Source organism: Kwoniella shandongensis, chromosome 8 (genome assembly GCF_008629635.2).
Source record: "Kwoniella shandongensis chromosome 8, complete sequence".
NCBI classification, from domain to species: Eukaryota; Fungi; Basidiomycota; class Tremellomycetes; order Tremellales; family Cryptococcaceae; genus Kwoniella; species Kwoniella shandongensis.
Window position 1 is genome coordinate 1,041,366 of NC_089294.1, and position 11,582 is coordinate 1,052,947.

Genomic DNA, 11,582 nt, shown 5'->3' on the forward strand with positions numbered 1-11,582 from the left:
AGCCACAGTTCGCCATGGAAGAGCTCAACATAACGGAAGTCCCGAATCAACACGTACTGCACAGGCACCAACACCAATGCATCCATTATCCGCATGTACCGGTCTACAAGATCCACCCGAATGTCCGCACATCCCCATCTCTCGATCCACCTTAGTAGACTTCGAGAACGTATCGCTCTTCCTCCTTGAGCTCCTCGATGAACTCTTCCGCCTTTGTTCTCTCCATTCCACCTTCCTCGATCAAACTGCCGACCAAAGCCTCGTACACGTCTGGTACAGGCCAAGTAGGACCACAGAGGTAGAAGTACGCCGCATCACTACCCTTTCCACTGAGAAGCTTGTTCAACATCTTCTTGTCTGCCGACATCTTGTGCTGGATGTAGGTCTTGCTGTCCGAGTCTCGGGAGAAGGCGAGTCCTGCATGTGAGATGACACCAGATGCGATGTATGCTTCGATCTCTTCCCCGTAGAGATATTCTTGAGATCGGTATCGAGATCCAAAGTAGTAGATCAAGGGACCGACTTCTTGACCTTGAGATCGCTGCCATGCTCGGTGTTGCATGAACGCTCGGAAAGGCGCGGCACTAAACAGAAGTTTCGTTAGCTGAAGTCCTGGAGAAAGAGTTAGCTGTATCACTCACCCAGTACCGAGACCGGCCATGATGATGGGCTGCTTGTCATCAGGAGGAAGCTTCATGACGGAAGGCTTAATCGACACCGTAACCTTGTCTCCAGGCTTGAGAGCGGCAAGGTATCTCGTACATTGACCGAATCGAGGAGAGCCTGAAATAAACAGAAGATTAGCTCCTTGCACAACTCATCTTCCACACAACCGCACTCACCCTTCGAGTCGAGCCAGTCGACAGTAACGATCAAAAGCTCCACCTTGTCCCCAACAGCCTTCTGACTGGAGGCGATCGAGTAATGTCTAGGCTTGATCTCAGGGATCATGCCCACCAACTCCTCAACACCAGGTCTAGCCGTCTTGAACTTCTTCAAGACATCCGCAAAGGTGACAGTCTCGTCCTCGGCCATCCTCTTGAACAACTCTGCACCTTCAGGAGCGGAGATGAATTTGAGAGTCATGGCATCGGCCTTGGCGGTAGCAAGCTTGGCAAGAGATGCGTAGAACGCTTTACCGGGTCGACCGAAGAGGTCAACGTTCTGTTGAAGAAGCTGGAAGACGGTTCGAGTTTCCATGGTACCGGCCTGGATAGGACTGGCGAAGGTAACAAGAGCGTCGGGCTCGAGACCGTACCAGTTACAGAACTCGTGGACCTCCGCTGCGTCGTTCCATCCGTGAATACCGATAGCTTCTCCGATCTCGTACTTGAGGCCAGTTCCGGTCGAGTCGAGCTCGAGGTGGAAGACGTTTCGGTCGTAAGTAGCGGGAGTGAGTCGTCGGTTCTCGGAAACAGAGACGAGGAAGGTCTCGTCAGCCTGAGAAGGTCGAAGAGCGCCAATACCAGGTGTGTTGGATGCGGTGTCCTCGTCAACTACCTTAGCATCGGGCACGGCAAACGCCTCTCGGAAGAAGAGGTGTCGAGCCGCGAGCTCCCAAGAAGCAACGACAGGCTTCTCGTCGTCGTTGGCAGCAACGGTGCCAGCCAACCCAGGAAGAGCGTCCCATTCCCAAGCAGTCTTCTCCTTCTCGGTCTTGCCCTCTTCCAACTCAGGGACCTCCCATTCAGATGGGGTGGCTTCATTCAAGGCAGCCTGAGCAGCTTCAACATCATCTCTGGCGACCTGGTGCGAGTGGAATGCGTCGAGAACCTTCCAGACACCGCCGGAGAGCTTCTGCTGACCAGTGTAGAGAAGGAGGAAGCCGACCTGCTCCTGGATAGGGTGAACAGGGTGAGAAGCATCAAGATCGAGAAGGAAGACACGGAGCTTCTTCTCCTTGATGGTGATGATCTCCTTTCGAGTGAGCTTGACGGGGAGTTCCTCCTCGGACCAAGGAAGCTCGAGAACGAGGATAGAGCCTTGCTTGGCATCGGCGAGGACGTCTGCGTGCTTGAAGACGTTGGCGTCGGAAACCCAAGTCACATCGGTGGGCTCGTTCACGCTAAGTTCGGTGGTGCTGGCGGAGGAAGGTGAAAGAGAAAGGATCGACTTGACACCTCGAGCGGAAGCAGAGCCGAACTGAGCGAGCTGAGTGGAGAGCGAAGGAGAAGAGAGGAAGAGGTGAGAAAGAAGCTGAGGGAAGGGCGACAAAGGTCCAGTGTAAAGAGACACGACCTTGCCAGGGTTTCCAGCGGAGGTGATGGTAAGCGCGTCCGAAGCGGAAGTCGCAACGACAGACTTGACGACAGGCAAAACAGCCTTGCTCGAACCAGAAGCCGCATAGAGGGAAGCGAGGACGACAGCCTTGAGTGCCTCAGCATCGGCCTTGGTAGCTCCGAGGACAGACACAGTCTTTCGCTCAGCTCCCTCGGACGAAGTCAAGGCGGCGGAGAGAGAGTCGGACTCTGGGGCGAGTGTGTTGAGGGTGATCAAACCGGTTCCCTGAGGAAGAGCAGCGGCGATGGATGAGGCGAGCTTTCCAGCGGGAGCAACGAAGATTGAGGATGCGGCCCCGTTAAGAATCGCGAAGTCCTCGACCTGAGTGGATTGAGGAGCAGGGAAGACGTAAGAAGTCGTCTCTCGACCTGAGAAAGTGCTCTCCAGAACGTGGACAACCTTTCGGGCTTCGCCACCATAGAGCTTGGAAGCGGTGTCGACGATCTTCTTGCCGGAAGAGAAGACAACGTCCCAGCCTTGAGGGAGAGAGGCGAGAGCTTTGATGACACCCGGGGTGTAAAGAGCGTCGGTGATCTCAAGGGACTCGGTGGTTGAGGTGGATGCAACGTTTATGATCACATCGCCCTCGATCGACTCGAGGTTAGGAAGGAGGAAGGGAAGAGTCTTGACAGAAGCGAAGACGGTGAATCGACCGGTGGACTTCTTGGCGTAACCTGCCAATTCGAGACCAGCACCTTCACGAGTCTGCAGCTCGTTGACTTTTCGCGACTCGAAGCCAGCGAGACGGGAGCCGAAACCGACTTGAACGGCATCATCGTAGACCCAGACTGACTCGGAGTACTTGACAGCGAGCGCCTCGAGAGTCTCGATGGCCGATCCGAAAACGACAGAGCCGGTCTTGGTGGTGGGCACAGGGAGCGCGGATGACAGAAGGTGGTTGAAGTAACCAGAGTCGGTAGGTGAAGGGATCGATGATTGTTCTAAGGCTTCTGACACTGCCTCGGGAATAGATTTCGATCCGTATTTCTCCCCGTCCTCAGACACGGCGGTGGAAGTCGAGGAGTAAGGGGTGGCAGATCCATCCGCATCGAGGTTGATTCCAGCATCGGTTTTGACGGTGGCGATCTGAGATTTCTTGGCGGGAACTCCTGGTGCGGAGGTGAGAGCGGTGGTGAGAATGGTTGGAGCCATGATGAATCAGAGAAAGTGGCAAGAAGGAATGAGAGGTGTGAGAAAGAAAGTGGTAATGTAGAGCTCTTGTGAGCTGTTTTGACGGAAGGAAAGAAAGAGAAGAAGAGGGAAAAGGGGAGTTGTCGATTGATATAGGAGAAGTGTGATTGGGATGAAGCAGAAGATGGTTGATGATAATTCGGATTTTCATTCTGATACTACGAACACAGTGACAGTCACCGAATGGCGTGATCTCTCCCGATTCCAGATAAAAAATAAGATGAGAAGCCACGTGGCAATACGGTTATCGGAGGGTTCCACCGGAAGTTGAACAAATGACGTGGAATACTTTCACTCGCTGGAAACTCGGGCTTATCAAATCGGACGGATCTCCTCGTCCTTGCAACCCAGTTCGACAAAAGTCAAGAGCTCATATGCAACATTGAACAGCTTAATATTCACTCAATACACGCATAACCCCTACTTTCTGCTCCTATACTCTCACGCCAGGCCGGCTCGTCTGCCCATCATGGCGCCCAATCTCCACAACTTGCTCTCCTCCCTACGATCACCGATCTTCCAGACCCTCTCGAACCCCACCTCATCGCGAATGGGAACCAAATACCTCCGTAAACGACTTCGCGGACCATCAATAGCGACCTACTACCCACAACTCACCAACCCTTTCCCCAAACTCTCCTTGTTGAACAAGAACCTACCCAGTAATCCATTCGCGGGATGGGATGGCGAGAAGCTGCCTACCGAAATCAGAAATAGACGAGGAAAGGTCATCATGGAGAATATCACATGGAAGGGTGAAGGAAACATGTTGAGAAAGAACGAGCTGGTAGATGAAGGATTGAAGGAGGTGGAGAGGAAGAGAGGATTAGGATGGTTAGAAGATGGTGTTGAGCAGAGAAGGTTGATAAGGGTCGGAAGGAGAAGGAGGTTCGGAAAGGGTCCTCCCAGGAAGGGTGAGTGCGGCGACGATCATCAGTTGCGAATCAGTCAGCTGATTATTGTTACCCTCCAGGACAAGGAAGGAGGTCTCAGATGAAGAAGAAATAGACGCTTACGAGCTGAGAGGCTGGTCAAGCGTGAGTGATAACGTTTTTCTTTTTCGTGGAAGAAGGCGAAGAACGGTCGCTGATTACACGTCTGCAGATCCGAGCAGCCCCCTTTACGCACCATTTTAGCATGCATTGCACATCACTACCACGCTTAACCATACGCCACATACCTACTGACTTGATAGCACTGAATTGTATGCTGCTCTCGTCTCAACCGCTTTCCTTTGAAGCACGGGAAAACATTGTCCAGCGAGACAAGGCATCCCCATCTTTGTTTCGCCTCAAGATTTCGCCTGAAAGGAGGATTGAGGGGTAAGCCGAAACTGGACATAGGAAGACCGGACAGAGCGATATGGACCAGCTGCGTCGAAAGGTGTATCAACGTTCATACTCATTCTTCTATCCTCATTCCCTACTCAACGCTTTCGCTCCCACACTCTAGCGGTTCCCTATTGTTTGACACCAGACCTCTATTTCCCTCACATTTACGAAACAACCGATACACAGCTGCACCTCTGGCATCGTATCCACACATGTTTCCCACGGACCCCCTCTATCGGCGATGGCGAAGGTCAGACAGCGACGAGGAGACACTCGTCAACGACTCATCCGCTCGGCGCGGACCTTCCCCTGGTACTGACGAAGTGTGTTTCGTATTGCCTCGACAGTTGTCCACATTTGACCATCTCTTTGATGACTCCCAGAGGAAGGTTGAATGGCACAACGAAACGGGTCACGAGAGGTTCTTCGATTCCGTTTGGTCGGAAGTTAGCGATGACGCCGTAGAGGGGACGGTAGACTGGTCCGCACCCGACCATGAGACTGCCGAGGCTCACAACGTTCCGATTCATCTTCGTCGTCTTAGGAGTGTCAACTATTGCGACTTCCCAAATACTGTCAAACATCCACTGCGTGAAGTAGGCGCACTTGCAGGAGTCGAAAAGTTGAGTTTTCAACTGACCCCAGTCCAACGTTCTACTACAAACTGGTTGGACTCTGGCAGACCGCAATTCAGTGAACGCAGGACAATCCCACTCCACAGAGCAGCTGGGTCGGGTAGGTACGAGCTCGAGCCTATCGAGACGTCTTCTCTATTCGAATTCAAGTTCCTGAAAGACGAAACCACCTTCACGTCCGACTTTGACACACAGGACAAGGAGTCCAAACGTAGTGCGCTTCAAGGCATTTTTGAGGAAGAAGAAATCAAGATTCAAGGCACAACAAGATTGGAAGCCTTCATTGATCCAAGGGACCTCTAAAGATGAAGCATGTGGGACTTCATTCAGGAGATTATGGGGATGAAGGAGGGTGTTGAGCTTTGTGTTTTGGTGTCAATATATCTCAGTACATATGGAAATGGATTAATAGTTACAGAAGATATAATTTGTTGCAAATCTTTCATAGCCACCATGCTATCTGCCAAGTTTAACCTGGCACCGTCTTGGTAGTGTATGATCAAATACCTTTAGTGACTGTTCAGTGCCCCACTATGCATTTGGTATTCAGCCCTCAACAAGCACATTGAACCACATCAGAGCAGACATAGTCAAGTTACACTGAAGAAGACTAGGCTCAATTGACATAGGCACACAGTGGGCCTGTAAGAGGACACTTTGCATCCCAAAGAAGTGTGACACTTCACTAAAACAGACAACCAAGACTAGATGGACTCATGCCTAGGAAAGGTGATGCTTTGAGGGAAGTTACATATGGGTCTTGCATGCAGTCACTATCCATTGACAGTGAGGACTCTTTTGATACATGGGTATAGCAAAACAAGGGCAGATCAGTCGTATTGCTCATGAGAAGGCCATGTCTTCAAAGAAGGTCAAAGGGGGCCTTCTGCAGTGCATGCATGATATTGGCAAGAACACCCACCAAGTGTATACAAGAACTGTATGGTCTTCTGGGGGGTTGCACACTGCGTCTTCCTTGGCCAATTACATCACCAGCTACTATTTGATTACCATCAGATCACCTAAACCAGATGAAATCATCCTTGGTCAGGAAGACAAGGTTTTCTTCCAATGACATCACCACAGTGTAAATTGCTGACAAATCACTCAAGTTGTATGACATCACTTTGTGTCATAGCAAGTCATTGAGCTATACAGTTGCTTGGCCTCAATTATATCAAATCCCCTGGAAGTTGGAAAAAAAGTAGCCACTGGTTTGCTATTGTGAAATGTGCACAAGCGCATAGACAGTTCTCTTACTCCAAGCCCAGCCTTGTCATACATAACATTCACATCATGCAATCCAATTCTGTGAACATGAAGCCGCTCCTTTTCACCCCCAACAGAGAATGGACCGCCAACGACACTGCATCATCACTTGCTGACACCACCTTTCACTGGGACAGGGAGGATATTGAAGAGAAGACAAGACCAGGGCGGCAGGCCAACATTACAGAGCAATACCTTTCCATCCCTTTGAACAAGATCACTGACACAGATGTGTCAGGAACCATCTCATCCAGTGATCCCTCTGACGTGACACCCCTAAATGTTCAAGGAAAACTTCATTGCTCAATGACCATCCCAAATCTGTTGTCAGAAACGTCTGGAGCTTCTTGTAACCGCGAGACACGCATTGAGAGAGAGGCTTATGCTATTGAGGAAGAAGCCAACAGGAGAAGAGCTGATGATTATGACTTGTCACACGATGATGCTATTGAGTCTGTACTGGCTGAATTTGAAGCTGGTACCCTGAAACTCGATCCAAATACGGTTTTCCCCAAGCATCCATTGATCCAGGCCAATATCGCAAGCAAGATTGATAGGGTTGCTTTCACGATGAAACTGGCTGAAGACTTTTCATTGCTCGAAGCATTCTGGAAACAAGAATGTGACCCTCAGGCTGGTACAATCTCTGTGTACAAAGGTGACAAGCTCACAACCCAGACCCACAACCAGAGTACTCATTTCCGAGTGACATACATCCCTGCAACCCTGAAGTTCAAGCATCATGTGAAGAATGAAGAGAAGATGAGGTTGCTGCTTGATAAAACATTTGGAGGAGATGGCCAACAAGTTCGAGGAGATGTTTCTTGGGGTATTGAGTTGGAGGATCCAGAACTGCTTGGAGCACACAGAAGGGACAGGTTTAGGAGGCATTGACAGAACTGAACATCCCAAGCCAATTACCATTTTCCAACATCTTTCTCGACCACTTTTGTTTCATTTTGGGCACAACTTGTCAATTCTCTCGTGAAATCCACACTTGTATACATTGTCCATATGGACAAATTGTTGAATAGTCTTTAGTTTCCCCCAGATATTTAGCTATCTCAATACCCGAAATGTTGCTCTTGTTTGTTTGTGGATATTACTTATCACAATGTACCTTGTTAACCATGAAGTAGATAATTGTCAATTCACATTGCATTTGAATCATATCCCCAAGGAATAAAACCCAAATCTGACATCACACATGAGTCCTTGGCACTTGTAATGTCTGTCATTGCCACACAGACCATATGACTCCTGTTACCTGACAGCCATGCTGTTGTCCTTGCTATTTCTATGCTATGAAACTTGTTGAAGATGTTAAACAGGGTCTGATGTACCACTTTATCCTCTGATTCCGCCACAAAGGTGCTGATCTAGCAGAGTACTGCTGAATGATGACAGAAAGTAGACAGTTGCAAGAATATATATCAGAGAATGGCTACTCTCATCCATGTATCCCTTTTTTATCTTAGTGTATTGTTGTCTAACATCATTTCTGCTATCTCTGCAATTGTCACTCACAATAACACATAGTCTGTTCAAGGTCACAGCACTCAAATAGCTTGTTGGTATCCTTTACTTGGTGCTCCTATCATTCTTAGCTAGAATTCCGCTCATCCTGTCATTTATTAGACCACTTTGACTCTGATTTAGTCATTGCTGTGTGGTATTGCATCATCAACTGAGCCTTTAGAGATTGTTGTGACTATCTGCACTTGTCATATTTATGCTATATCTTATATCCCTTCCTACATCAAATTGCGCAATTACTAGCCCACATTGAATCCTCCTCTGCCACTAGCTATCAACTGAGTGACTGGCCACTGAGTAGGCACTACACCATTAAGCAAGTCGCAATGCTCTTAAACTCCAGATGATCAACTAGTAGGAAGACCTTCACAATGCACATGAAGGGCCAATATGATCTTCTGTGACTCAAATGCTGCATGTCCCTCACCAATACTATCAGCAATCAATGATCTTCAATGATCTCCAAGGAATCACACAATCCCTATGACTTCTAGAAGTCATTCAGCCACAGGCTTCTCTGTCCCCACACTACAATACTCTTCAGGCAGGGGACCTTTGCAACCAACACCTTGATGAAAAAGTATCCAATTGTATTCACCCAAACCCAAGCACACTATTCATTTATAGCATCCACCTTACTAGTGATCAGTATGTCACATCATTTCATCCCCAGCCAAGACTGGACAACCAGTGACAGTGCATCAGGGATTGCCAGCACCTCCTATGCATGGACTTCCAAAGACATAGATGATAGAACAACTCCAAGCATGGCTACAGGTGCAAACAGGACAGAGCAATACCTCACACTTCCAATAGAGCAGATAACACAGAGAGACATAGCAGGAACCCTTCAACTTGGCAACCTGTCCTTCCCACCTATCAAAGTTCGCGGAAAGCTCTACTGTACCATGACCTTTGTCCAATCAGAACAACAGAGAATGCCCAACAGGAGTGAGGAAATGGACACTCATATGGAGATGCAAGACAATGATGACAGCCTTTTGTTGCCATTGCACATCAAAGCCTATGGCTTTGATGGAACCAAGGAAAAATCTGGTACAGGCAGTGCACCAGACACTCCTACCACAGGGTTTCCTATGACTGTGAGGCACAAGTTGATAAAGCATGATGTTGCTAGCAAAATTGAGAGAATAGAATTTGGGATGAAAATCAAACAAGACTTTTGTCTGTCTGATATCTTTTTGCCCAGAGATCAAAGGACTGTGGCTGGATCCATCACAGAACCCAATTGCGCCAGATCCGTGATCTGGAGCAAGCCTCAGAATGTCACTTATCTTGTGACATACAAACCTGAAAGTTTATCATTCAGACCAAATACCAACTGGCGGGAGGAAGAGCACCTGGAAAAGGTGATTGGTGAAGCCTTTGGGAGAAGTAGTCATGAATTAGGTGGAAAGATACAGTGGAGGCTTGAGGTGGAAAAAGATAGTGGGGCAGAGTAGGGCCGAACATGGAACAAGCAAGAGCAGAGTGTGTGTAAGAGGATCTAATTCTTTCTTCCAAGGTCACACATGTCTCAGAGGCGTGTCTGAGGATAAGCCTGTACTGGGCGATACAAAGTGTTGATAGGTCTGTGTCCTAACATGACTAGGCCGAGCCGGTACACAACTGTACAGGATCTGGGGCTGACAGGGAGAAAACTTCACTTGTACAATAATGGCGAACTAGACTGAGGAATATACATTTGTCACAGCAATAATTTTGTACAAGACCTTGGCTCATGTATATATAAGTACTAGCAACACTACCAGAACTGTGGGAACTATTTGAGAGTCCTGTCAGTCATGTCCATCAGTAATATTCTACAGTATCAACATGAGTGGATACAGGCAGACGCAAAGTCAAACATTTGGGCGCCAAATCGATGTACAAATCATACCTAGCTGTAACAGAGCACCAGTGACAGTTGACATGGTTTAGCACTCCACGGTAGGCCTCATAGGACACCCTGCATAGTATCATCAAGATCAACGGACAAGGAAAATTACCATCCAGTTCTTTGTTCAACGGTAATCTTGCTTTTGTTGAATTTGAGGTTTGTCTGCATCCAATTCAAGCTAGAATAGAATGGATGTATGCGTACAGGTTTTGTGGTGTGGTCAAGGTATTGTACTACCATCTATCTAAACTCCAACTTACTACTAAAATACAGAAGAAGTGAAGATGAATGCTATAGATCGGATGGTCATCAACAGTTTGCATGGGGATGTGTGTTTGTCATAATTGGCTAGTTGCCCAGGACAGAAAAGCGTATCAACAGCTATTGGTGAAGAGGGTGAGAAATACAAAATCTAGCAATAGGAGATAAAAAGATATGGATGACTAGTGTGATGGACGGCAGACCTATCCACAGGGGAAGAGGGTGATCATTTTTGGCAAAGCTGATAAACAAAATAAATAAGTGTGACTGACTTGACACTCAAAAGAGCTAGCAACTTTATGGTGATAAGGGGGAAATGCAGCAAGACGGGAACCAAAGGAACTATACTAGAGGCTCAATGGAGAAAACAAGAATTTAGAGGGACTAAAGGAACATGGAGATTTTGTGTGGCTAAGGGGTTGCAGTGCAGTTTGGTTCAGAAGGCAAGGACAGAGTGATAACGATGACTTGAGAGAGAAGCACACCTAACAGAAATCATGGGTCAGTTAGCAAAACACGTGTGCTCATTCATAGCAATTAGAGTATACATACTTTCTGCAGGACACAAATTGGGATACATTCTACTCACTTGGCATGTATTGGACTTGCCATGCTACTTTTTCTTGTGTTGTCTGTTGAGCTCCCATTTCTCCAACTTAGCAAGTTCTGTGTCCCTCTCTGCAGGTGTAAGGTATGTGTTTGCCCTGAGCCGTGTTTTGGTGCTTCGCTAGGATGCCCATGAAGTGGAGGTTAGTGAAGAAGGACATCTGTCTGTGACAATCACAGAATGATATGAAAGAGAAACACCACCTACACATCGATTACAAGTGTTGGTTTCACGCGAGCGAGCACTATCAGCAATTGATCTCCCACAAAATTCACCATTTTGGTCCTTGTGATCTCCACAAGTTGTGCGCCCTTTGCACATACAAGTTGGCCGAGGCCGAGAGACAGGCTGCCCTTTTACCTGCTGCCCGCCCTTGTGCATATTCATGATGCACAAAAGTGTGGATAGGCTGAATGGGTGCAAGTTTGCATTCACTCTGTGAGACAGGCTGATCTATGCTGGGCAGAAACCTTGTATTGTAGCCAGCTGAAGATAAGAAGTACTCAGGGAACTGTTCCCTGACTCCGGGCAAGAGGGAACCTTTAGAAGTGCTTCCAGAGGCGAGTGCAGCT

At 48.1% G+C, this 11,582-nt stretch overlaps 2 protein-coding genes across 2 annotated transcripts; one reads left to right on the top strand and one right to left on the bottom strand.

Moving 5' to 3' along the window:
* Window positions 1-151: 151 nt before the first annotated feature.
* On the bottom strand, window positions 152-3,432 carry CI109_104834 (uncharacterized protein; the record flags this gene model as incomplete). The annotated part of the gene is made up of 3 exons (XM_032007306.1): window positions 152-584; window positions 642-783; window positions 843-3,432. The coding sequence occupies 3 exons, from the start codon at window positions 3,430-3,432 to the stop codon at window positions 152-154; spliced, it is 3,165 nt and encodes a 1,054-aa protein (XP_031858420.1).
* A 508-nt stretch (window positions 3,433-3,940) lies between these two features.
* CI109_104835 (mitochondrial 37S ribosomal mS33 domain-containing protein) lies at window positions 3,941-4,479 on the top strand (the record flags this gene model as incomplete). Its single annotated transcript, XM_032007305.1, has 2 exons — window positions 3,941-4,385; window positions 4,445-4,479. The coding sequence occupies 2 exons, from the start codon at window positions 3,941-3,943 to the stop codon at window positions 4,477-4,479; spliced, it is 480 nt and encodes a 159-aa protein (XP_031858419.1).
* Between the last annotated feature and the right edge of the window lie 7,103 nt (window positions 4,480-11,582).